This window comes from Plectropomus leopardus, chromosome 3, assembly GCF_008729295.1.
Source record: "Plectropomus leopardus isolate mb chromosome 3, YSFRI_Pleo_2.0, whole genome shotgun sequence".
Classification (NCBI taxonomy): domain Eukaryota; kingdom Metazoa; phylum Chordata; class Actinopteri; order Perciformes; family Serranidae; genus Plectropomus; species Plectropomus leopardus.
The window spans coordinates 36,170,769-36,198,427 of NC_056465.1; the positions used below are offsets into that span (position 1 = coordinate 36,170,769).

A 27,659-nucleotide genomic window follows, 5' to 3' on the forward strand; every position below is an offset into this window, starting at 1 on the left:
ATTTGTAATTTGCATTATTTCTTTGTGGACGCTTGATTCTGCACTTGAGTAAAGAAAATATGCTTTTTAATCCTTTAACATCCTGCTCAACTGTTTGGCAGAGCACATTTTCAGTCACTTTATCTTTATGAAAAATGTGTTGAATTCAACTCAGCGTGGTTGAGCCATCTCTGCCATTCAGTTTAGGTTTGTTATGCACAGAAAATCCACTAGATGTCGCTGTGCCCTTAAACAGTCTGCCTTTTTAGGAACAACAAAAATTACGGCAGACGAGGGATTTTCAAAGGTAGACATGTTCATTTGACATGTTAAAGTTTTAAGGTCTTAATAACATTTATATGATTTTGAACAAAAAATAAAAATCTAATAAGGGTAAAAAAAAAACAAATTTAAAAAATGCTTTACCAAATGGTTGATTCCTCTCTGGTAAAGGTGGGGAAGCTAAGCTAATGAATTTAAAATTAAATATTTGCTAAGCTATAAATTGACTTCTGATCATTCATTATGGATAAAATGATACATTTATGGTGAAAACAAATTCCTAAGTATGATTTTTTACGGTCTAAAATCATGTTTTACCAAACAGTTGAGTTGGTTTTTTATGGTAAAAGAATTCAATAAAAAACAATTAATATTCACTTTTTTAATACAATATATTTAATGTTAGTCCATTATATATTTGGTGAAAGAAATTGAATTAATATGTTTTTTTGACACCATTTCTGAGACATTTTCAAAGTACTGTAATGACAAATATGTGTGGAAATAATAATAGTATTGATAATATTCCTAAATCTATGGTCACAAATTTGATTTATGTTGGTATACTAACAAACTATTATAACAGTAAATTATTTGTAATTTTGATCTTTTTTTCTTATAGTTTTACCATGAACGGCCATCTCAGCTGCTCGGTAGAGGCCTTTTTTTGAAAAGCTATGGAGTCTGTTAAAGAAAAAAACACAATGATTTTTGCTATTATAGCCCAAAGAAATTAAAAACTGTTAAGAGGGAAAAAAAAGCTTTTTTTTCTTGATGAAGACTTTAAAAGGTTTTGACATTTCTTGCTTTTCTTGGCTTTCTTTAAATTATTAGAAAATATAGTGCGCGCTCAATAATTTAGTGATTTTCTTTCATATTTCAGAAAGTATGTCTGATCTGGAGCCAAATGCACAAGAGGACAAAGACGTGGAATCGGTGTCTGACAGCCCAGGTCGTACTCAGGAGCCATTACAGAGTCACACGTTCTCCCTGAAGAACAATGCTGCAGGTCTGTCCTCAGATGAACACGAAAACCCTTTAAATGGAACCCAGCCGAATCCATTTGTATACAGCAGTGTCCCTGCTGTTCCCCATGCAGGCAATTCATTGCCTTCAGGAGCACTTGTTAATGGACCTGGTTCACACCCCACCTCAGAGGTACACTGTGTCCTGAACAAAGGCGCTGTTTTATCCAACAATGTCCTGGATGCCGCGTGGCAAGCAGAGAAGGACACGAGCCCCGAGGTGTTACCACCACCTAGTGAGCTTCAATCAGACGCTTGGAAGAACACAGCGGGGCCCGCCGCAAAAACACTGGCCACACAGCCAGGTGTCAACACGCCACCGTCTCACTCGGAGGAGAATGAGTCCAAACTGGCCCATTCCACACTGTCAGGTGCAGACAGCGCAGAGCAAATGCACATTAGCCAACCTTTGACAAAACAGACAATGGAAACAAGATCTCGACGGGACGTAGAGTGGTCCGAGAGCTCCTCGGATGATTATGATGATGCTGAAGCAATCAGATGGGATTCGGCATCTTTGCACAATGACAGAAGGCTGGAGACCAAAGTGATGCACCAACGAGACAGGAAGCACAATACACATGTAAAAAGCATGTCAGGCTCTCTGGAAAAGGTTAACCACACGTGCAGACGTTCCTGTTTCTGCAGTCGCGGTGATGAAAATGTTGACATTGCCAACAAAGAAGATTCTTCGGGTACACGGTATGATATTAAATATTCTGCCGTGCCACTCAAAGATCTTTCTAGGAACAGAGCTTCAGACCCCGAGCGCCGTATTTATAGCACAGCGGCGCAGGAAGGCTGTAATGAGGAAAATGACCCTGAAGATGAAGACAATTTTAGTTCAAAAGTGGAGCACTTGAAGACGGAACAAATCGAACAAGATCCACTTTTCTTTTCATGCACAATATGCAATGTTAATTTCAAGGAAGAAAGACATTTCCACAGACATATGATGTATCATTTAGGGAAGCATAATCAGGTGAACAGCGTCTCGCAGCCCTTTATATGCAGGGAGTGTGGGCGTTTGTTCTGTGATAGCAACTCTCTCACGAGGCACATCATTATTCACCAAGACAGGCTGGAAAAACTTATGGAGGAAATCAAAGGTCTCAAAAACACTGGAGCGGGGGACAGGGGCAACGCAGTGCAGTGCTCGGAAATCTCTGTCCAGCACGCCAAAACGCACGATAATCTGAAGCACTACTACTTCTGTGAGGAGTGTAACTACATCACACTGACACAACAGGCACTTGAAGCACACATACATGTCACACACCTCAGCACACGCACACCTAAATACGGGAAAATTACTAATGATGCAGAGGAAGCAGACCAGTTTCAGCGTAAAATGGGTTTTTTCACAAGTGGGGACAAAGAAGACATTAAAAGGCGATCACAATGCGGTAATTATAAAAAGTTTGCTAAACCAAATCTGTTGACACTTGTAGAAACAACCCATTTCCCCCAGTGCTCCAGTAAAAAAGGGAACATTTACATCCAAAAGTCCACTGTCAAAACTGTAAATTCACCTCGGTTCAAGTGCCGTGTCGGCTGCACCAAAAACACGCTGTCACCGTCTTTGTGGAGGGTCGACAGGCATGGAAAATTACTCCTACAGCCGGTGGAAGAATTAAATGTGGCAAGTGATCTCACCTGTGTGGAGGCTGAAAACAATGACTGCGAGGCTTTTGGCAGCTCAAAGCGGGCAAACTGTCCTGCTACCGCCGATTTTTTACTATCAGCCAGAAATCTTAAATTAGAGCAGATGTTCTGTCAGGGTAGCGAGAACGACCCGGAAAGTGGGAGTTTACAAGCAAACCAAAATTCTCTGTCAATGAGAGACATGTCAACGCCCCTGCATAGCACTATTGACAGTATGAATGGTGATAAATCAGCGAGGCTTAGCCAGAGGCTCCAGAAACAGTGTGCAGATGAGGAGTTGGAGAAAGGCTGCGAGGGCAGCGATAACTTGAGTGATGATGCCGGTGAAGCTACAGGCAGCTTCTTGGAAAGCGAGAATGCCGTGAAGCCGTTTGCTCGGAGGTGTTTGAGAAAGAGGCAGAGCTTTTCAGCCAGAGACCAAAGCCCTTGTGCACTCCGGGAGGAAGACGATGCAGATGAAGACTGCAGCGACATCGAGCAACTCATAATCAAGGAGGAGTTCATCGAAACTACAGTGTGCGATGATTCCTCAGAGTCGCCGCGTGCGTCTGCAAGCTGTGACGTTTTCCCCACGCCAGCAGGAGACCTCAAGCCCTGTCCGTACTGCCCTGCCATGTTCGAGTCCGGAGTTGGTCTGTCCAATCACGTGCGAGGGCACCTGCACCGAGTCGGCTTGAGCTACAATGCTCGGCACATGGTTTCGCCAGAGCAAGTGGCGCTGCGGGACCGCCAGCCGCGAATCCGCAGAAGGATCCCCTGTAGCAGCAAGAGAGTGAGAAAAGGTACGAATGTTAGTTCGACCACAGTCATAGAGTCAAGGTTCACGTGGATCCTTTAAAAAGTCTTAAAAGGTGTCAGATTCGTTCATCTAAAAATAACTGGTAATAAAATGCCTTAATTAAATCTTTTAAAAGTCTTAAAAATCCTCTGGTTGATGCTCTGCCTGCGAGCTAGCTGCCACTGTACTTTGGAGGACGTAGAGAAGTTTGAATTCTACGAAAACTGACTGTTTAACTAAGATTTAGCAAAAACGGTATAGGGCGGGGTACATGAGATTCAGAGCATTTTATCCCAAAAAAAATACAAAAAATTAACATGGCACCATGAGTAACTAACATCGGTTCATGTTTTGTTTTTTCACACTTTCTTTAAATTTAATTTTAATTTTAATTAGTGTTTAAGGACCTGTTATAATGTTACCACTATGGTATCAATAATGTATTATTATTAATAATAATATCTTTATGGCAATAGAGTTGAGTTATGCAGTAAAGTTTTTGCAGTACTTCTGTAATATCTTTACTAACCTGCAATTTTTGAGAACACAAAACTGACATGAAAGTTGATATGGCAAACGTTCCACATCCAGCGGTTACTATTTTCGCTCTGTTTTTGGTCTTTACCAACTTTTCAGGGAAATATTCGGCTGTTCGGCTGCTAAATGCTCACCAGCTGGTCTCTGAGTGTGTGCGTTTGGTGCTGAGCAGGTGGTGTGCAGTTGGTTTTTAGAGTTTTCTGGTGAAAACAGTTTGTCTGCGGAGGCTTAACACAATTCTCTGAGAGGGCTGATAGTGAACCAGTAACAGCTAAACAATGAGCTCTAACCCGAAATAAAACTCCATAAAGCCAATCACAGCTCCAAATAATAAATAAATGATACATCACGTGATAAATCTCTGTAGGCAAGGTGAGGCAGCTGTATTTTTACAGCACATTTCATACAACAGGAGTGCTTTACAGAGTAATAAAAAGATAAAAACAGAAAAAAATTACAATAATAGATTAAAGAGATTAGATATAAGAGGTAAAATCAGTTACTAAATGATTTAAAATATTTTAAATAAAAATCACCATTAAAGATAGCAAAAGTGCAGACTTGAGGTGCAAAGATAAAAGGATTATTTAAAATCATTTAAAATCAACTTTAAAATAAGTTGGTCACAACGAGCAAACCCTTTCTCTTTGTGTGATTTGATTATTATCAGAAACATATCAGTTCTGTTTGTGCATTATGAAGCAATCCAAAGCAGCACACTTTTATGAAAATATGTTCTTTTATTTGAATTTTTGTAACAAATTTCCTCTGATATTACAGCTGTGAAGCCAGAAACCCAAAGGGAGCACAGGTGTCCCCTGTGCTGGGGCTGGTTTGACACAAAGACGGGCCTCTCCAACCACGTGAGGGGACACCTGAGGCGAATCGGCAGAAGTGTCACCAGCAGCAGCAAGTCTCCGCTGTGCATCCTCAACGAACTGTTGCAGGACAAAAAGGAACATCAGAACATCCTCCAGGTCCTCAACAAGAGCCGGTTCCCCTCACGGTCCTGCGTCTCCCAGAAGTTCATCAGCGGCAGCGGCCTGCTCCTGATGCACATGGGCATCCCGGTGAAAATCCAGTACCAGATGAGGAGTCCACGTGCATTATTTGTACCAAAACAGGAAGCAGGGGCGTTCTCGGAGAAGAAAAATCTTCAGGTCGAAGCACAAAGAGACACGAAGGCTTCCTCTAGCACTTTAGTTGAGCTGCTCCAGATGAGACAGGACAGTTTGGAGCTCGCAGCGAGGAAAAGGCAGGAAGCCAACGCACCCAGGACACTCTGTGATTTCACCAAAGACTACAAGGAGGAGACACGGAAGACCAAACTGGAACCAGACTGGACTCACGGTATGCACGAGGCTTGATAGTAATGTCAGGTTTAAAGGAAAAGGTTTCTTAACCTTTAGGGATTGTTTGGAGCATTCTGCGTGCTTTTCAGTCTTTATAATTTTGGCTGTGTTTATCAATATGGCAGAGATTTTGGATTTGTGTATTTGAGTGTAATCAGTGAATTTGCAGCTCAGCTCCTACAATAAGTCTAAAATACACTGTGGAAACTAAATAGTTACATTCAGACTGTTCAGGTCAAAAAATGCTCCATTGAAACCCATTCAAACTGACATTTTTGATCCCACAGCCATCAGAGCAGAACAACAGGACTTGTATTATTTCTGGGTGTCATTCTGGGCTTTTGACTCTGAATTTGTCTTTTTCACTATTTTCCACCTTTTTTTTTTGTTGTTGTTTTTTTTTACCATTAATTGCATATAGGGAAAATACATGCTATGTCCTAGGTGACCTGTCACAACAAATAATTATCATCTATAAACTTGACATCATGACAAAAACCTGGCATTTAAAGGGTAAATATTCTGAAAATTAATGAATATTTTATATTCATGATTCTCTATGAACATGAGTGAGTATTTGACATGGCACACAAAAAAGATAATGTATAAACAGAAATGCTCCTGCTAATGGATGACATACTCTAGGCTGTGATCATCCCAAATATTTTTTGCTTAACATGTACTATATTGAAAAAAACAACAACACTGTTTTGTGTATTTTTTTAATCATCTAAAAACATAGCAGTATCATCTTAAAAAAAAAGGAATTTAAAGGGTTAAAATTCTGAAAATATATGAATATTTCATATTTATGATTCAGACTGATGTTGGTTTAAACATCATCTAAGTAGAAAATAATATAAATGTATAATATTTTTAAAGCTTGATTTGAAAAGTGCATTTTGTGCGCGGAGCAGTTAGAGAGTGTGTGGGATAATAAATTGGCCTTAAGGGTTAAAAGGATAAGCATAAATATATACACATATATACACTAACTCCGATCTTGAAGATTTAGCTGTGACAAAAGTTGACAATGATAAAATAACTTTTAGCAGAATCAAACTCCATATGTTTCTCCCTCTTTGCAACAGCGGAGCAGCATTTTTACTTTTGTTCTAACGCTGGAAAGTCCACTGATTAATGTGTAAACACTAACGTTCAGTCCTCTGATTTCCATCAATATTTTATTATAACTTTTCAGTATCTCTTTACAGAAACCCAGATTCTGCAGATGGAGGCCAGTTAAACAATATGAGAATAGTTCACAATCATTTGATTTATGGAAAAAAAGAAAACACACAGTAGACTGAACGTCGCCAAAATGCTTTTGAAGCTCAGATTAAAAAATCATGAGTTCCTCTTGATGTTTTGCTGGAAGCCCATCATCCGTGTTTCCACAATTTTGTTTAATGTCTGTCCAAATCAAACTTTTAGTCAGGTACTGAAAAAATAAGATAAAAAGATGAAGATTTAAAATCAAATTGCTCTTTGTTGAGTTCGATTTTAAGGCGAAACGTATAGTGATGCACAGTGATGTTCTCCAAAGATGGCTGATGCTGTTCAGTTTATGCCATCGGGGGTTAACAACGATACATTTTCATTGAGTTACAGTTCATGTTGTGTCAGTTAACAACAGCGCACATATTAGATTAAAATTCTAAATTTTCATTAATATTCATAGAGATTTTTGTATTGGTGGGAAAGTTTTTCTCGAAGCTAAAACTACTTTGAAAAGAAAAATCAGGTTCTTTTTCATTCTGAAAGCTCTTTGGGGATACCTACTTAACAGATATTCTGGTTAACAGGCAGCGGTGCTCAGCGCTATTATTGCCAGTTTTCTGTCACAGGACTAACACGGCTGTGATTTTTTTGTGTACTTTATGGATCCTGTGTGACTCTCATGAGGTGGTGGATGTGAAAATCGCCCCCCTGAAGACGCAGGATTGTGTTAAACTTAACCAGTGACACTTTCCAAACAGGAGAGTGCAAATCAGATGCTCACAACGAAGCCAGGTGGAAAAGACGTCGGAGCTCACTGGGAGTAACAGTTTTGCTTGATAATAAAATTACTGCACGAACTCAAAACACCATCCCCAGTGCTTTTCTCTTTAAATGCTGCAGAATCTGACTTCTGATGATCAGGCTTTAAAAAACACATTCATATTATTTTCTTTTTGTCTTTACATTTTTCAAACCAACATCAGTCCTAATCATAAAAATTAAATATTCATTAATTTTCAAATTTTAATCCTTAAAATGCCAGGTTTTTGTCATGATGCCACCATGTTATTAGATGAAAAAAAATCTATTTTAAATATGCTACATGTTAAGTATAAATTGTTTTTCTTTTATCACAGCCTGGGATACATCATTGATTAGCAGCAACATTGATTTTATACATTATTATTTTTTGTGCAGTGTCAAATACTCACACTCACACCGCTCTGCACACGAAATGTGCTTTTCAAAATCAGGCTGTAAAAATGCTTTACATTATTATGATTTTCTGTTTTCATTGACATCTGTCAAATATCAAATATTAATTTGTTTTCAGAAATGTAACCTTTTAAATGTCAGGTTTTCAATATACAAAATGCTTAGTAGATCCTTTTCTTGTTGTTTTGATTGTTACAGTCTGGGATTTTTCAGTGATTTACAGCAAAACTGATTGTGTCAGTGCACCTGGCGGAAATATGCCAGATATAGTAAAAAATGGCATCATCAGGTGGAAAATACTAAAATTACTGATTACAAGGCAAAAGCACAGAATGACACCCAGAAAAAACATATATTTATATGTATACTTTTCTGCTCTGATGGCTGTGGGATCAAAAATGTCAGTTTTGATGGGTTTAAATTGAACATTTTATGACCTTAACAGTCTGAATGTAACAATTTAGTTCACACAGTGTGTTTTAGACTTATTGTAGGAGCTGAGCTGGAAATTCAAAGATTAAACAAAAATATGGCATATGGAAAATATAATTACATAATTTTAATGTGGACAGTTTGATTCATCTTAGTTATCGTCTTTGAGATTAATTTTGTGATTCTTTCAGGGGAATGTGATATGAATGAGATTTGCACTCAGTGTGACGGCACCTTTCCTGGTCATCTCAGAGCCTACGCATACAGGAAGAGGATCGCCATTTTTGAAGGTTAGTTTCTGCTGTTATGCTACTGCGAAATGTTAATATATGTTGCTATAAAAATGGTAGTTTAAGGATAGGAATGAAATGGTTCAATCTGTGGAGCCAAATTCAGAAGAAAGTGAACATTTGCACTGGATAAAAGTGGTAAAAATGAGATGAATTAGTCCCGACATAGTAGGTCTTATGAAGGATGCTGACTAGAATCGTCAATATTGGACAATAGTTTGACTTTTGGATTATTCATTCATGCCTCTTATCAGTGATAACTTAATACATTCCCTCAGATTAAGCACCGCAGTGTTTTGTCTTTTAGGCGATGATTATAAACAGAAGAAGCCGAGACCAAGGCCTGGGCTAAAGAAGAAGGTTTTACCCTCCTTGAATGCTGAAATATACACGCTCACCTGCAGGTACAGAGAATTAAAGGTTACTCACGTAACCATGGATCTCTCAGTGAAGCACTCTTACACTTCGAACGTCCTCAGCCCATTAAATGGACGTTATCGGTTGATTTAAGGAGCATAAATTTGAGGTGGTATGTCCCGACTCTAACTCTTATGTTAGGCTGTGACCTCTAGTGGCTGTAGTAATTATGGAGGTTTTCCACCTCACAACACGAAAACTAGAGCGTAATCTACCTGCTCCGTCTGCCAGGGTGATTCGGAGCCCGACCGATCATGGATCTGCTGGAAGTCAGCCATAAGACTTTGAAGCTAATTTGACATTGTGACCGAAAAATGTAACTACAACTTCCATCAGTCCCCTTGACGTACTTATGACAAGAGACGTTTTTTGAGCTTCACACTCCCTGCTACTGTGCTGTGATTGGCTAGTAAACATGCTTGAGAAAAAAAACCCCAAAATGCCTGGAGCAGATGATCATATAGAGAAATCTGTCACAAGCTGAAAACGTCAGAAACAGAGTGGTTAGAATGGTCTGAAACCTGCGTTTTTCTGGATTACTTCACATAAGTTTATCTGAAACTTTTGTCTAAACATCTCACTCTGTAGCATTATATATCGCATACGACAGGAAATAAGAAAAAGTGTAATTGGTCCTCTTTAAGAATAGCTACCACTGGACATCTCCGAGCACTCGGCCCCCAAATAAAGGGCTTGCAGCCACACTGGGATTGGCAGAAGTGTTTAACTGTGGACGGGACAGACTCAGTGGGAGCAGAACACTGTGACATGATGCCCATTATGCTGTTATGCCTGCAGGTGAAATGTGCCATGACAGCTGATTGCAATAATACACCCTCATCCACACTGACCCTCTGTGTACTGGTCCCAGTCCAGTGAGGAGGGCTGGCCGTTAACGGCGGTGGACGCCCACATAGTTCAGTTTGATAGAAATAACTGGTCTGTTTATTGGGGGGGGAATTCAATTAGTGAGCCAACCAAAAAGTTATGAAGGACTTTTTAGGAGAAATATGGATTTTGCCATATTACCACCACGTCATCTTTGGCGTTTCAGAGACCTCCCAAAAAAAAAAAAAAGCTAACGTTAAGGTGGCGTGATTTTAGACAGCATGCCAGCATTGCGGAACAATGGTTAACACAACAGCATCTTCCTCTAGTGTGACATGTAACATATGCATCCGCAGCACTTCGGAAACAATAACATGTCAATAACAAACATTTAGTGTGCCGGTTTTATGGCGGCTGATCTTATCCACCCTGAATTTCATTGTTTTTACCAATTTGCGGACATTTATGGCCGCCATTCTTCGTCTTTGAGTTAGCCGCTGTTAGAGCCGTATTTATGTTAGATTAATATTGTCACAGGTTGCCGAATTTGCATAGAAATGTCTTTTGTTTCATGACGTGATGCTCAGCTGTGAGAGAACGGGTCGGTCTGAGTCTTTGTCTCTTCAGCAAGCAGGTGTGTAGACGAGGGCATCGGCACAGTCTTTGACCTCACGGTAAACAGACAGAGATTTTGTCTCTAAGTGACAATAATAAATCAGCCGAATGAAGGCAACAGAATCAGCGACTGCAGTGTTGTGATTTGGACTGTTTTTAACGTGCGAGTCCAGAAGCGAAGCAAACATTCACTGTTTTCTCCGCCTGTTTCTGCAGATTCTGTGACCTCGTCTTCCAGGGTCCACTGTCCATCCAGGAGGACTGGATCAAGCACTTACAGAGACACCTTCTGCACACCGGCGTGCCCCACTCAGGGACGGCGATGGTCGAGGTTTTGGGTCTTCATCACAAAATACAAATGAGTATGTCTGGTGAGCACATAGATCTTGAATAGACTTTATCTGTTGTTGCCTGAATTTGCACATTGTTTCAGATTAACTCTGCAAATATTTAAAGACATATATAATAGTTAATCCAGACTACTTATTAATATATATATTAATTTTAGTGTATATGTAAGAAAAGCCTTTATATAGGATATTTTAATGTTATGCTTTGCCTTATCAGCTTAGCTTATGCAACTTATATAGTGAATCTTTAAAAACTAAGTTAGTCACCACAACTGCAGTATGAAGCTGGTCTGCAAATTGTGGAAAAAGCATTTTTCTCTTACGTTTGTTATGCTAAAGAAAAGTGCCTTGTTATGAAACATTTTGATATAACAAGAAAATATTTTCATTATCAAATGAAAAAAAGAAAATACTAATATCTTTTTAATGTCACAACCAGAAACTTTCTCATTATAAAAAGAAAAGACTCTTTATGAGAAACTTTTTGTCACAACAAGAAAAGTTAAAAGGAGATTTATTGGGCAAAAATACACGCGCCTGAGCATTTCAATTAAGTTCACGTCTCCCTTTCTTTGAGAGACGACATAAAATAGTGCTCTCGTTAAGCAGTGTACACGGGGCTGTCATTAGTTTTTGGATGCTTTGTAGGATTTCACCTCTCGGTGGCTGTATCAGAGAGAGCTCCTCTCTTCATCAAAGCCACGTCGTTGCGTTACGTTGGGACAGCTTGTTCTGTCGTTGTTCTCCTGCTTAACCTTCAACCATCAGCGCTGGTTCTCGAATCCGACTCTCACAACGTCTTTTTATAATGAGAAACCTGCAGTCAGAACAACATGTTGGGAGAATTATTTTTTCTAATTGTGGCAGCTCTGTATTTCGGAAGGTTTGGACCCCAAAATGGGCTGTTTTTATTTGTCACGAGTTAAAATGTTTTAGTGACATCAGGCTGCAGATCAGTGAACATTTGCACGCCTACAACCTGTTCCCTAAATTTATCCCGATTTGTAAAGTAGTGCTTATTTTGCAGGGTAGCACAGACCCAGTCCGGCACTGTACGTTACTGCAAACCACAGATACGTTCAGTTTGCACGTTATTATGTCGCGGACACATGAAAACTGTGCTGTGCTGTGGTTTATGTTTGTATGTTTGGGTTTAGACACAAAAACCTCTTGGTTATGGTAAGGAAAAGATCAGTTTTTAGCTAAAAAATACCTGTTTTTGGAGGCACAATCCAGCCTGGAAAAGTATCAGTGTCTCAGCCTGGGCGATATGGGCTGAAAATGATATAGCGATATTTATAGGCTATATCTTTATATTTTTAGATCTCCTCAAAAGCACTTCATTAGTGCTTAAGTAAATTCTCTCTTTGATGTGCCAATATTGTAGGAATGACTGTTCGTACTTTTCGTAGATAAAATGACCAGGTGGGTAAAGGCAAGTATTAACTGTCAAGTTGAACTGTCTGATTAGTTGAGAAAAGTACATCACCTTACTGAAATGCAACCGTTAGAATCAGGAAAAAACACTATTTATTCCATATTATGATATAACGATATCCAATATCTAAGAGGATATGTAGTCTCGTATCTCGATACGATATAATATCTTTATATTGCCCGTCTCTACTGATGACTCAGTAAAACGCAACCGCTTTTCCTGCCACAGTCCCTGCTGGAAAAACAGCCAGAGGTCGCTACAATAACGAGCTGGAGAGTCTCGATGGCGGATGGGCCAAATAAAAAAACCCGGACTCACTGAGGAGCCCGCTGTTTGTTGTTTCACATGGAAATGAACGTAAATACGAGGAGTTTTACCAAGTTTGTTATGAAAAAGAGCGATGTGTCAAACGAGCAGACATCGTACATTTTCTATGAAAACGGAAATATATTTAGAAAAGATACAACTCATTTCACAGGCATAATTTAACACGGTGTCCCCGAATGTCAAAAACAGGCGCAGGAGGATACCAGGCGTCATGTAGAGGGTCCACTGACCCAGCGGCGATATTTAAAGAGGCGGGATGAGGGTGCGTTAACACAGTATCTTTGGCGCCTAACACATCGCTCTGTTGAGTGTTGTTCTTGAACATTGGACTGTAGACGGTTTTGGGGACACAGTCACTGGAAAAGCAGTCATGTCTTTGTGAAAAACAACAACAGGTCGCTACAAAACACCCACGCTTTGTGCCTAAAAAGCAAATAAAAACAACGAGGATTTGCTACATCACAATCAGTTTTCGTCTTGTTCTGCAGCTTGGTTTAGGCGTCTCGCTGATGTGGCTCCTCATCCACCATCGACCTCCAGGTGACAGTCAGCTCATATCCTGCAGCACTTTAGAGATGTTGATATGATTTGTAAAAAAACTTAGAAATGTAATCTGTGGTTTGCAGAAATGTACATGTGAACATTTTCTTCTGGCGTCGGGGCTGGATGCTTTCAGGCAGAAAAAGAGCTTTGCAGTGTGCAAAACTCTTTTCTTTTTAGAAGACAGAAATTTGTCTTTTGCCCAAGACATTAGTTTTGTCATACACAGCTACAGTTTGTCCTTCTTTGACCCCAATTTTAGCACCCAGTTTGTGAAACTTTCAAATACCAAAAGCCACAACTCACACCTCAAAATCTAAATTTTTATTTAATTTCAGTGTTAGAAAGAAATCATTCATTTATACTATCACCCATATTGAATAAATATGAATGTATATTTTTATTCCAGTAATGCCTGTCACATGATAGTTTTCCATATTATTATTAAAAGCCAACAACTATACTGCAAGAAAAAAAAAAATATATATTTAGCTTTAATGACCAAATGTAATGTATTTAGTTAACTATTTTTTCTCAAAATATTAAACTTTGTAAAATTGTAGACGTGTACTCTTGAGATCCTCAAAATATAAGTTATTAAATTATAAATTATGAAACATTTCTATAAAATAAACCTCACATACTCAGGCTTGATAGTTTTTAGAGTTAATATTCGAATACAACTTTTTGTAGATAAATGTTGGAATAGAAATTCATAACAATAATAATAATAATAACTTTGCATGATAAGAAGATATCACAAATTCTTATAATTAAGTGAATTATTCTTAATAAGCCCAATATTCTAAAGCTTTTATCAGTGATGCCATGTTAAGTATATTAGATGTATATTTGTGAAAAATTAGAGCATGGCACCTTCACACAACAATTTTACCACAAAACGAGGAAACCCCCTGCAGGACTTGGCAGCATCTGATGGGTCGGTAATTATTTTGGTCGAGAGGACAAAAAGTTTGACTTGAGTGGATCATTTAGGAAGCTGTCTGAGTATTAATAAGATTTCTGACCATCAGATTTTTATTTTTTGGGATGTCAGTATGAGGAGAAAAGCCGAATCGTAGGAAGGACGAAACATTGATGTTGTGACTGTTTGGCCCCCAACTCTTCATAAACTGAGCAGAAAAATCACAATTATTGTGATATATGATCTGAGTATTTATCTATTTTATCTTTAGGTCTGCCATATCTGTATTAAAATCATAATTTCGTGTCAGTGAATGATTTTTGTGCTTCCTTCAGTCACTCATCGATGTAAAAATCCTGAGTTTAAACTTCATCTTTGCTGCGACCGTCAGATAGAATAAAATCTGCTGCACAGTCTTTTCTGATTTGGGCAGCAACATTTCAAAATTATCATCAAAATAAAGAAAAGAGATAATATGATAAATAATCTGTAAAAAATAGAAATGAAATAACAAAGATCTCAGCAAAACTGAAGCAAGTTGGTGGATTTTATAGAGGACAGTTTAAAGGGACAGTTCAACCCAAAATCAAAGATACATATTTTTCTTCTGTCCTGTTGTGCCGTTTATCAGTCGAGATAGTTTTGACTGTTAGAGATCATAGATAGTTATCTCGACTGATGAACAGCACTACAGGTAAGAGGAAAACATGTATTTCTGATTTTTGGGTGATCTTTCCCTTTAAGTTTTCCCAGCGTTTATTATGTTAACTGTGACGCTTTGTGGCCACGCTGCCTCTCTGTCTATGGCTGCGACGATGGCTTTGGGTTTCAAATGCCGAATATCATTTAAAGAGTTCACTTTAACCCTTTGAAACCTGGAGCAACATCATTTTTCATGTGTTGCTCTCAGACGCCTTTCACGAGTATTTAAACCTTTGAACCTCGAAAAAACTGATGTGATTTCTTTAGAAGATTAGAAAAATTTAAAAAAAACATGGGAATGCTCTGCAGTTTGTACAAAAGTAATAGATTTCGAAAAGTATTTTTTCAAAAGCTAAGGAAAAGGGGAAAAAGAAATAATCTGTGGTAAAGTTATATTTATTATTATAAATACATTTTTAAAATATTTTATGAAATTGTTATAAATTTACTAAAATAAATAAAATCACTTTTTTCCAAGTAATTTCCTTTTTGATTGTTTTTTTTAGTTTTTTGCTCTCTTATCTTTTGAATATTTTTTTATTCATCTATTTATTTTACAAATATTTACGTAATTTTTGCTCAATTCTTGCTAATTTTTGTGTCATTTATTTATCGTTGCTCATTGCCATCTTCCCATGTTTTTGAAAGAAATCAAGCCAGTTCGTTCAGGTTTCAAAGAGTTAATCAAACTGTGTTTCCAGAGCACAGAGCCAACTTTTAACAGTTAACCCTTTCATGATGGTCCATCTCCTCCCTGCAACACACGGGCCCGTTTTATTTGTTACTCGGTTTGGGTGAAACATTCAGATCTCAGTGTGATGCTGCACCATTATTCCCAACAGGAAGTAATTTTAGGGCTATGTGCTATTTTAAACTCCAGTTTTTAGCGTTCCAGGCTGACTATTTGATGTATCCAGTGCTCGATAGCCACTCCTGGGTTTTCTACTTACCAGTGGCAAAGGGGGCTAACCCTGCAGTTTATCTTGGGCAGTATTTAAAGCAGCGATCAAAGCTGTACAAACCAATTGTCATCATGCTTCTCCGGAGGGAATTTTGAAGTACATTAATGCTCCTTCTTTGGGAAATAATTGTGCCACTCTGTGACTTCATTAGGTCTCCTGGCTGTTTCAAAAGATGTTCTCTCTGGAGGTTGAAAGCCACATCGCTGGCAGACAGCATCCCAAGGGGCCGAATGAATAAAAAAGGAGAGATTATAATGAGATTGAGTTAGCCATGACCAGAATTGGGCTTTTCATTATTCCACTGGCTGAAGAGAGAGAGGGAGAGAGAGGGACAAGGCTGACATAAAGAAATGTGTTGTTGCAGGACCCACACTCGCCATCTGCCATGGGGGTCCGATGGTCGGCAGCCAATGCATGCTGATCACTGCCACGGGTATCAAAGGGGCCTCCTCTCTGGAGATTGCTCCATTAAAACTGCAAAAACCCCAACCTGCATTTCATTCAGAGGTAACACTTGCTATTGATTTAGCAAATTAAAATGGGATCAGACATCAGAAACCTCAGATTTCTTTGTATTTCTGGTGTTTTTTATTAGCTAACAAGGTACGATTTTGGTTCTATATGCAGAGATACTCAATTTAGCGTGCTAGGTAGGCCCCCAAACATTTTCCAATTCACAATAAAAATAAAGTCATTCACACTGGGGACTGTTTTTGTGTACCAGAGTGCATAAAACAGCATCAGAATAGAGCTTGTTGATCAAAAAAGGAGCCAGTGAAGGATCCCCCACACCCTCCCAATAGAGGTCCAAGCTAAGACCCTTATGTCCTAAAATCTTAAAAACCACCTAAAAACCCAGAAACGTCCTTAAGTCTTTGAAACGCCCTAAAATCGTAGAAATATCCTGAAATCCAAGAAATGTTCTAACATCCTAAAAACGTCCAGAAATCCTACAAACGTCCAAAAATCCTAAAAACATTCTCAACATCCTAAAATCATAGATATGTCCTGAAATCCTAGAAATGTCCTAAAAACTTAAAAATGTCCTAAAATCCTAGAAATTGACTAAAATCTGAGAAATGTCCTAAAAATCCTACAAACGTCGAATGTCGATTTGATGTCAATCCAAGTGTCAGTGAGCATCTTGAGAAAAAATAATCCCAAAAAATATCAAGAAATTACTTAAAAAAAAAAAAAAAAAAAAGAAAACAATAAAATTACCTGAAAATTAGCACATAAAAAGAGCAAAAACATCCCAGACCAACGAAAACAACGGGAAAGTTTTACAAAAATAATTAAATAAAACAAAAAAAAGAAAAACAATTAAATGACCTGGACAAAAATTCCCCCAAAATATAATAATCCTGCAATATAACTTTAAATATAAAATAATGATCATTAGAAATATAGTTTTTTTGGACATTTTCTCCTAGTATTTTTTAAAATAATTTTCTAAATCCACTAATTTCTTGCAATTTACTGGACATTTCTTGCCCAGTTGCTTCTTTAAATACTTGTGAAAGGCATCTGAATGCAGCACATGAATGTTGATGTGACATCAATCCAGCTTTCACGGGGTTAACTAACTTTTTTTTTTTTTGTCAGCTAGTCTTGTGTTTTTTCCTCGCTCGGTGTCTGTGGCAGCAGCGACCCAGAGATCAGGACCATTGATCATGACCCGTCCTCCTGCCAGTTACTCAGAAGTGCCGCAGACTTCCCGCGTGAAAGAAAAAAAAAAAGCTGAAAAATCAATAGGTTTCCATTATGTGGTTGTGCAGTGTCACTGGCCTGTCAATGATCCTGTTACAGCGGCGGTACAAGGGTGACACGGGCCCACACTCAATCGCTGCTGACACGAGGAAAACATGCTGACAGGCACCGGGAACAAGTTGGAACACAGATTTGCACTTCAAGCAGCCGTCCGAGGAAGTATCGTGCAAGGCCACCGCGCGGCGAGGGGTGAGCTCGGCTGGGTGGGGTGGAAGGGTTGAAACGTTGGGGGGGGGGGGGGTTCCCAGCCAGCCTTCTTCTTCTACTGTCTGACTGTCTCGCTCTCTACCACAAACGCTTTTATCCTCCTATAAATTATTCACCTCTGGATACACCAAAGGAAACCGGGCTGCACTGATTGTGGCTGAGGGGAAATTCACACAAGACCCGGCCTGCGTCCGCAGCTCGGACACTCCTGCAAACTCACGCAAACCTGCAGAATACGTGAAACGTGCAAACAAAAAGGCCCCCGATCATCTTTTGCAAATCAAATTTAGTGCCGCTTTTAAGAAGAAACGATTGTTTTCATAACCGACTTATTATTTTTAGCTCTTCTCCTACAAAGAAAGCCCCAGTCTCCCCTCATCAGTCAGTCCAGATGGCCAGTCAGAAATTAAGGAAGACATCAACTGTCTCTTGAAAGAACATGAATCAATATATTTTGACAAGGATCAAATGTGCTTCAGATGAACCTTTTGGCCCTCCCAAAACACTGTTTTTCCTCTTGTCAGACCTCTTTATTTTTGTGATCGCATATCCCATGACTCATGCTTTTTTTTTCTAGATTACATTTAGCAACAGATTTTTTACAGTTATGACTGCATTAACCCTTTAACACCTGAGCAGATTGGCTTGATTTATTTCAAGGGCATGAGAGGAAGAAGGGCGTGAGCAACTTAACAAAAAATGGCCAAAACATTAGCAGGAAATTTACAAATACTTACAAGAAAATTACCCCAAAATAAGCAACAAGCCTCAAAAATGACCTTGAAAAGTGCTTTAAAAAGAAAAAAAAAACATATTTTAAAAATATTTCTTTGTAGAATAACTCAACAAAATATATGAGTTATACTATATATATATACTATATATATAACTATATATATATATTACATTTTCTAATGATTTTTGATCCGAAAATGTAAACCAAATATAAGTTGTGGTTCATTTCTTTCCAATTTGCCTTATATTTCCAAATTTTTCAAAATAAACCAAACCAGATTTCTCAGGTTTCAGAAGTAACTAAAACCAGCACAAGAAAACTGATGATGATCGAAGTGTTTAAGGGTTAACTCCTCTCTAAATATCTTCATTTCACATTTGAACCTAAAAATAGCTAAATAATTAATAAACAGATGCATTTCAACATGCAGCTTGCACATAATGGTTTCCGTTCAAGCTTCTATTGTCTGGACGGGGCCCTGGGACATGATGTGACGTCACCGTGTTGTTATTCTCCAGAAAATACATAGCCTACTTTTTTTTTTTCAATTACACACACATATGTGTACATTTTTTTCTCGTATGTCGGCGATTCAGCCTATAATGACTGGGGAATTCAGGTTAATATGTTGACAAGGTTTAACAACAGCGGGTCATGTTGCACAACACGCATGGCTGCCTCCGTTCACTCCAGCAGCTGACAGGTCCTAATCATGCGCTGCCCTAAAGGCACTGGGGCAAAGAGGGTTTTAATCACTGAATTATAGACCAGCGCCAGGCTCCAAATTGAGACGTAATTAAAGTCAAAGTTGTAATAATTGTTTCAGCTAATTGGGCAGACAAGTGCGTTATGGCGCGATTACATTATGTGCTGTAATTACATGAGTCAGAGGGCTCATTTTTCTTGGGGAGATGAAGAAATATTGTGTGTTTTTACAACTGATAGTGTTGATATTGCATGAAAATCTATGTTCCAAATAAAATAACAAAAAAGCAGAGGATGCACCCAAAATAAAGCCAATATTTTCACTTTCTAAATAACTATCACAATCTGGCTGAGCATCATCGTCAACATCTATGTGTCATTTTGGAGCAGTGGTGGTGACGGTGCACGAAAATATATGTGTCAGTTCAAATGTTTAAAAAGAAAAGGGTCACTGCAGCTCAAAATCTGATGAGTGCATTTTGTTTTACGCTTTTTATGCCAAAATGCACCCCAAACAGCCAATATTTTGATGTGTCAAATTAAGTTATAGCTTTAATTTTTCATCACTGTGCTCATGGTGATGATGGTATGATTGCTTCGGGGTGCATCTTTTTCAGTTTTGCAGGTTTAATGCCAAATGCACCCCCAAAAATGCCAATATTTTTACCTTTCAAATTATTAAAGTTATAATTTTCCACCACTTTGCTTATTAATTTAGCTGAAACACCTCCATCACAAACAGGCTGAGCATCACTTTCAGCATCAATGTGTCCTTTACAGTAAGAAGCTGTGATGTTGATGATGCATTAAAATATATGTCACTAATAAAACAATAACTTAAAAAAATGATCAGACTAGCTCAGAGTCTAATGGGTGCAATTTGGCATCAGAATCAGAGATTTGTTATTGATCTGTGGAGGAAAGCATAAAGTTTTAGAAACAAGCAAAACTAAAAAAGCATTTGTATTTTTGCATCTTTTGTTCCAAAATGCACCCCAAAAAAATGCCAATACTTTCACGCTTTTAACAGCAAATAGTATAATTTTGCACCAATTTGTTTATAAAATCAACTGATGCACCTCCATCACAATCAGGCTGAGCATCATCCTGTGTCTTTTACAGTAAGGAGCATTGGTGCTGATGGTGCATGAAAATATATGTTCCAAAAAAAAAAAAAAAAATTAAAGGATCAGTCTCACTCAAAGCCTGATCAGTGCATTTTGATTTTTGCATTTTTTAATGCCAAAATGCACCCAAAATGCCAATATTTTCACATTTTTAATAATAAATGCTATTATTTTGCATCAATTTGCTTATAAAATCCACTGATGCACCTTCATCACAAACCTCTGACCATTATCCTCAGCATCCATGTGTCATTTACTATAAGAAGTAGTGGTGCTAATGGTGCAATAAACCTTTTGTTACACGCATTTTTTTAAGGATCCATCTAGCTCACATATGGGTGTATTTTCATTTCAGTATGTTTGATGCCAAAATGCACTCCAAAACACAAGTATCTTTACGTTTCAAATCATAAACGCTGTCATTTTTAACCACTTTGCTTATCAAATCAGCTGAAGCATCTCCATCACAAACAGCTGAATATATGTGACAAACAAAATAATTAAAAAGAAAAGGATCTTTCTGGATTTTAATTTTTGCACATTTGATGCCAAAATGTACCCAAAAAATGAAATTATCTTCACGTACCAGACAATTAATGGTATCATTTTTCACCACTTTGCTTATAAAATCAGCTGATGCATCTCCATAACAAACAGGCTGAGCATTATGGTCAGCATGTGTCATTTGGAGCAGTTGTGTTGATGGTGCATGAAAATATATGTTACAAACAAAATAATTAAAAAAATAAAGATTTAGAGCTAGCTCATATATGGGTGCATTTTAATTTTTGCTTGTGTAACACCAAAATGCACGTTTTATATAATTAAAGCCAGAATTTTGCACCACTTTGTGTTAGAATTCAGCCTCTCCATCACTGAGCATCATCTTCAGCATCCATGTGTCATTTGGAGCAGTTTTGTTGATGGTGCATGGAAATATGTGATGCAAACAAAATAATTAAAAAGGAAAGGATCTGTCTAGCTCATACATAGGTGTATTTTGGCATCAAACATGCAGAAATTAAAATGCACCCCAAAAAATGCAACTGTTTTTAACGCTTCAAATCATTAAAGCTGTAATTTTGCATCACTTTGCTCATGAATTCAGCATCTCCATCTCAAACAGGCTGGGCATCATCGTCAGCATCCATGTGTCATTTACAGTAAGGAGATTAATAATGCAGCCAACAATATGCCCGGTCTTGACGTGCTCGGTAGCGATGCCGCACCTTCGGCAACATCATTATTTCCTATTAATTACTCGCCAAGCGAATGCCTTTAGAAACGGAGCTGCAGTAGGTGTGACGGGGGAGCTGGTCAGGGAGCAGCTGCCCTGCATCCCGCCGGGCTCACTCTGACCTCCTTTTTTTTTTTACATCACTAAACTGGAGGCTTGACAAGCGCGCACAGAGGCTTTTGATTTGGATGAGGGGAGAAATGTAGAATATGAGCCAGAAATGACGAGTCAGGCAGGATTTCGGGTACAGCCAAAGAATAAATTGACGGAAAAAAAAAAATCTTAACGTGTCTGTGTTTGGAGTGTCTGTAGTGATACATCATGTTACACCCAGACTGCTGAAACCGCTTTAATGTGGCCACATTTTGTCCATTTTTCCTCCATTTCACTTTTACGCACACGCAAAAAAAAAAAACGTGCTTTAAATCCTGCAACCATTTACACACACACACACACACACACACACACACAAAAAAAAGAATATTTACGGTTGTGATTGTATCCAGTGATCACTTAGAGGGGTGTGAAACGGCTCTATGGGATTAAAAAGTGTTTACTAACCACTGGGCCCATGAGCTTTATGTGGCACGGTGCAGTTTGACCGTTGGACGGCAGGGGTCGCTGCTCATTTCGTTCTGGGAGCCAGATGGAGAAACACAAAGAAATTGATAAACAATAATAATGAAATAAATTTAAAAATAAAATAAAAGCAAAGAATTAAGGTGGTAATTTGACTAAATAAAAGATGAATTTTGCAGATATTGGATTTTATTTTTTGCTCTTTTTGCACATTTAAAATGATTTTTATTCAGTTTATTGTATTTTTACTCATGCAATATTCCTGGAATGATCTCTCGCTTCACAGACCAATGCAGCCTGCGTGGATTTCCATTATTTTGCAGATGCAGCACCCAAGACCTCCTTTAAGGCCTTTTTCTTTTGCAGGCGATTCCTCTCCGCTTCCATCAGTCTGCTGTGGCTACTGCAAGCTCACATCCCCGCCAGTCTGCAGGAGGAGAGGTGCACACGATGTCTCAACATCACATCAGCAATCAAACACATCCCAGAACAAAAAAAAACACACAAAAAAAATCTTTGCCTTTGTCGCATTTGAGGGAGAAATTTAATTACAACCGCGGGTGTACGCAGGCATTGAGTTAAAAAAATAGCAGGCGACAAATGAATATACAGAGCAAATGACAAAACATGAGGGGGAATAACTGACAGATGAAAAGACAGAGGATGTGCAGCTAACAGGCAAAACGCGCCGGTACAAAGCCGCGCGCACCTTTGAGAGCAAGAGTTTGTTTTATTGCACTTCTCCCGGGTTGCATCTCCTGTCGATTTGCAGAAAAAGAAGGGGGGATAAGTGAACATGCCCTGTTTAAGAAACAAACATGCAGATTAGATGGGATTCTGACAACACACGGCTCAGACTTCATGTCCCACAGCTCATATCTCAACAATGAGGAGGAAAAAACAAAAGAGGGTTGAAAATCCACTCAGCGCGGTTGACAACATTTACCTTCACTCTGCAAAAAAAAAAAAAAACAAAAAAAAAAAAAACAGTAAATGCAAATAATGAGGTGGCATCTGGAAATAAAGAGTGGAAGTTAAAGAGACACTGATATCAACTCTGGTCCGCTTAAGACCCAATGGATGGGAAAGAGAATCTTTATTTAGGCTATAAACACAAATATAATAATAAAAAAAATCAATATGATAAATTTTGACGGATTTGGCACACAGATGATATTATTTTTTATTTCTAAAATAGGAAGTAAACCCCCCTAAAGTCTGTCTTCACACGCGGTGACGCACGGTGGATTTGGGCGTCGCCAGCAGGAAGCCTTTCTAAAGAAGAAAGCCCCCCCCACACAAGGCGTGTGTAACACTGACTTCAAGTGCAGGGAGATGTCACCTGTTCAGTGCTACCAGGCTGCATGTCAGCGCTCACAGCCTCCGCGCAGTCTCGCTGCTCCCCCCGCGCCGCTCCACTGTGGACCGGCAGGCCCACAGCAGCAGCCTGAACACGCCCACACTCACCTGATACACCTCCATCCTACAGCAGCATACACCTCCATCCTGCAGCGGACACACCTCCATCCTGCAAAGGACACACCTCCACAGAAGCCTGCATCAAGGTGTGATGTGCGCGTGCAAAACAAACAAACCGAAATTATGATCCAATAATGTTCTAAAATCATAACTGAGTATCATTTACAATGTGCATAGGTTTGTAATCACTGTGGTTATTTATGCATGTGCATGTTTCAAGTTATGGCATCCAATGAGAACATACAAACAAAAAGTATTTTGGCTATACATTATTTTAGATGATGTTTCTGTTATTTAATATGGTCGTAAAGCCAAGATTTAAAAGTAAAAAAAAACCCCAAAGGTATATATCAAGTGCACAATGTCATTGACTCTTTAGACACGGCATCAAAAACACATAAATAAATAGATAAATGAATTCTGAATTAAATAAATATATTTGAAAATAAATAAATACATGTAAAAAGGGGGGGAAAGCTATTTTCATTTTTTAAACTAAGTTTTAATGTTATTTACAAGTACAAATAAAAAATAATAACTTCAGTTGTAAGTTATCAAGAGCACAGTGTTAACGACTCCTTATACATGGCAGCAAATAATTAAAGAAATGAATATAAAAATGAACAAATAGCTAAGTATTTTCTTTCCTTTTAAAAAAACAAACAAGAAAAAACACACCAACAACAAAAACAAAAATCGCAACAACAGCAACAAAAAAGGGAAAAATAGTTTAATATGGTAAATATTACATTTGTATGTGAAGTGTATTTTCAATTTTCTTCTTTAATTTTGTCTCTTTTAGTTTACGTAAGGTCAAAAGTCACGTGACGCTCCATGTCGTCGTGACGTCGTTCAGAAACAGGAAGCACAGGTATCCTGAAAAGGAGGGATTTTTTTGGGCGTCGAGCAAAAAAAACATTAGCGGAAATAGAAGTTTGTGCGACTGTCGCGTGATGTATTTTAGGATTGTCGACGGTTCGTTGCGGCCGCGCTCATCTTTAATAATCCATCCGAGAGTATCGCGATACCTTCCACAGTTTGGAGGCTGAACGTTGTGACAGAGGAGATAATTTGGAGCGCAGCGCGCGGAAGTTTGATGGGTTTGTTCACGTGGACCCTGATGGCGCTTCAGACCGAGCGAAAACAGAAGAAGGTAAAAAACCAAATTTCACCTTTTTCATGACAAACACTGATACAGAGCAGCTCTCTGCGGTGTGAAGGGGTTAACGGCACAACAAAGACCATTTATTATTACATCTACAGCTGTCTATGGGCCCGGTGGTGTCCAACCCCTGGGTCGAGACCCCCAACAGGTCTCAGGGTAATTTTAAAGGGTCACTAGCTGATTCAAGTCAGGAAAAAGATAAATCACACAGAAATGACATTTTTGTTCAGTTTTTTTTTATGTAGTCACACTTCCAGTTTATATGAAAAAAGACAAAATACCCCTTTTTAGTTGAACTGCTTATAAGTTTTATGCTGCTTTCACGTTTCTCAGAAATGTAGTATTTAAGTCACGAGCACATTGACGGCCCTCCAAAGTCACGATTACGAATGGGAAACTGGGAAATTTCGATGATACCACAGTTGCTGAGTTGTGACGTTTGCTTGACGTTTCAGGGCAGCAGAAATGATGGAAAGCATGAAAACAGAGTCAACAACTGATGGTAAGAAATGAAATATTTCATTATTTTGTTCCTGGTTGCTCTTATTTACTTTTAGTAGATCCACATTTCAGTAAATGCATCTATTAGCTGCGGCATGTAAGCTAACTTTGAACTCTACGAACATTGAAAACAATGATATTCTGTGACGAGTCGACGACTTGATGTCATAAATGCATAAATATGGCGGCAGTAGTCAATGTTTGGTCAGTGATAAACGTTTTTATTAATTCACATATTAAATAGTAAATACTAAATTAAATTATTTTGATCACATGTAAAGTGTACTATGGTATTAATGTTAGCTGCTGTATATGCAGAGTGACCTAGATTAAATTAAAAGATATATAAAATATAAAATACATAAAAATAAAATAACATATAAAAATACAAATAAACTGGAACTCTATTTCCACATGTGTCTCTGTCTAAGTGACCAATAGAGACAACACATTTAAAAAAATGGTCCAGTATTGAGTGAGACTGCTGCAGATGGCAACTTTTGTTTAATGAAATTTGGCAATTTTTGGACATTTTGTTATTCTGACAGTGACAAAAACAAACGCTTAAAGTGGACGTAAAGTTATGGTGCGAACATGCCCAGAGTGGTTACATTGCAGCCTATTTAATCTAACTCATATATAATAATGGATCAGTTTCAAAAAATGTTGCTTAGTCACAAAAATACAGTTTAAAACCTGGAGTAATGAGTACGAGTTTGTGACATCACAACTATTTTGAGCCAATCGTGGTTCAATAAGTTGAAGCCTGCAGCGCACGTACACTGAGGGTTAAAAAGCATTTATTTTATGTCCATTAAACTTTTTATATGAGAAATATAAAAAAATAACAGATTTCTGAGCTTTCAGCGAAGCTAAAAGGAGTGCATGTTTATTTTAAATTCTTATCTAATTAATTGAACTTCTTTGTGAGGAAAACTATCAGACACAACTTATTATTTGATGTATTTTTATGTTTTCAAATGAGTCTGCAGAGAATGATTAGCCAGGCATTTTGGTAACTGCTGCTCCAGTCTGTGAGAATAATCTCTAACACTTCAGAGAATAACAAGCTCTTAACTGTTGATTTTCCAAAATAAGAATGTGAGATTCTCTCAATTAACAATCCGTTTTCTTGCACTAATGAAGCTCCATGAACATTCAGAATTATTTCCTCGTAATTTGCAGACCAGTGTGAAATCATCGTCATACACTTTAAATCAGGGACTCTCAACCTGCTTTGCTTTGGGCCACTTTTGCAAAACAACAGGAGGACAGGGGCCAATCACAGCGACCACATACATGCTTCAGGAGCTTTATAGGATTTTAGGAAGTTTATAGGACTTCAGGACATTTCTTGGATTTAAGGACATGTCTTGGAATTAAGGACGTTTCTAGGATTTTATGATATTTCTCAGATTTTAGGACATTTCTAGGATTTAAGGACATGTCTTTGATTTAAGGCTGTCTATGATTTTAGGACATTTCTAGGATTTTATATAGTTTCTATGATTTTATGGCAGTTCTAAAATTTTGGCCATTGTGGATTTCGGGATTTCAATGATTTGACGATGTTTCTAGGATTTCAGGACATCTTTAGAATTTCTGGGAATTTTGGACATTTCTAGGATTTCAGGATGTTTCTAGAATTTTAGGACATTGGAGACTGCCAGGACCTCTGTTGGGGGGGGTGACCACCCACTGACTTTTTTTTTTTAATAAACAATCTCTATTTTAATGCTGTTTTATGCACTCTGGCATCTTATATGTTTACTGAAAGTATAAAACAGTTCCCAGTGTGAATCACTGTATTTTGATTGTGAATTAGAGGGGGGCGGGATGGCACCTGGCACTTTATTGTGGGCCAAATTTGTCCCGCAGGCCGTAAGTTGAGTATCACTGCTTTAAATACTGTTTTTTTGGGGGTCCAATTTGGCACTCTGTGAACTGTCCCGGTACGTCGTGTCAGCGTCCCCACAGGCCCGAACATTACGTGCCGCTGAGCATCAAATCTCCGCGGCAGCCTCATTATTCCATTCTCCTCCACTATCCAAGGTTGATCTAATCACCCGATCAACAAGCGGGATGTGTGAGAGAACAAATAATGGAGACAAAATGAACAAATGATTAGTATGCTGTGAAAAGTACAATACGTTTCTTATTTAGCATTTAGATAACTATCTATCCTGAGGAGCAAGCTTCAAAGTTGAACTCAGTTTAGGCGAGGGGGATTAATTCTCTCTACTGCATGCTTCATTGAATCTCTCATTACCAAA

At 38.3% G+C, this 27,659-nt stretch overlaps 1 protein-coding gene across 1 annotated transcript in view; it reads left to right on the forward strand.

The window, feature by feature from the left end:
• The window catches only part of znf644b (zinc finger protein 644b), a 34,150-nt gene extending 23,120 nt beyond the window's left edge, over positions 1–11,030 (forward strand). The window contains exons 3-7 of the mRNA XM_042512029.1: positions 1,145–3,733; positions 5,047–5,616; positions 8,678–8,776; positions 9,084–9,180; positions 10,853–11,030. Coding sequence (XP_042367963.1) covers positions 1,150–3,733; positions 5,047–5,616; positions 8,678–8,776; positions 9,084–9,180; positions 10,853–11,030 — 3,528 coding nt within the window. The 5' untranslated portion in view covers positions 1,145–1,149. The remainder of the gene's footprint in view (positions 1–1,144; positions 3,734–5,046; positions 5,617–8,677; positions 8,777–9,083; positions 9,181–10,852) is intronic.
• Positions 11,031–27,659: the final 16,629 nt, after the last annotated feature.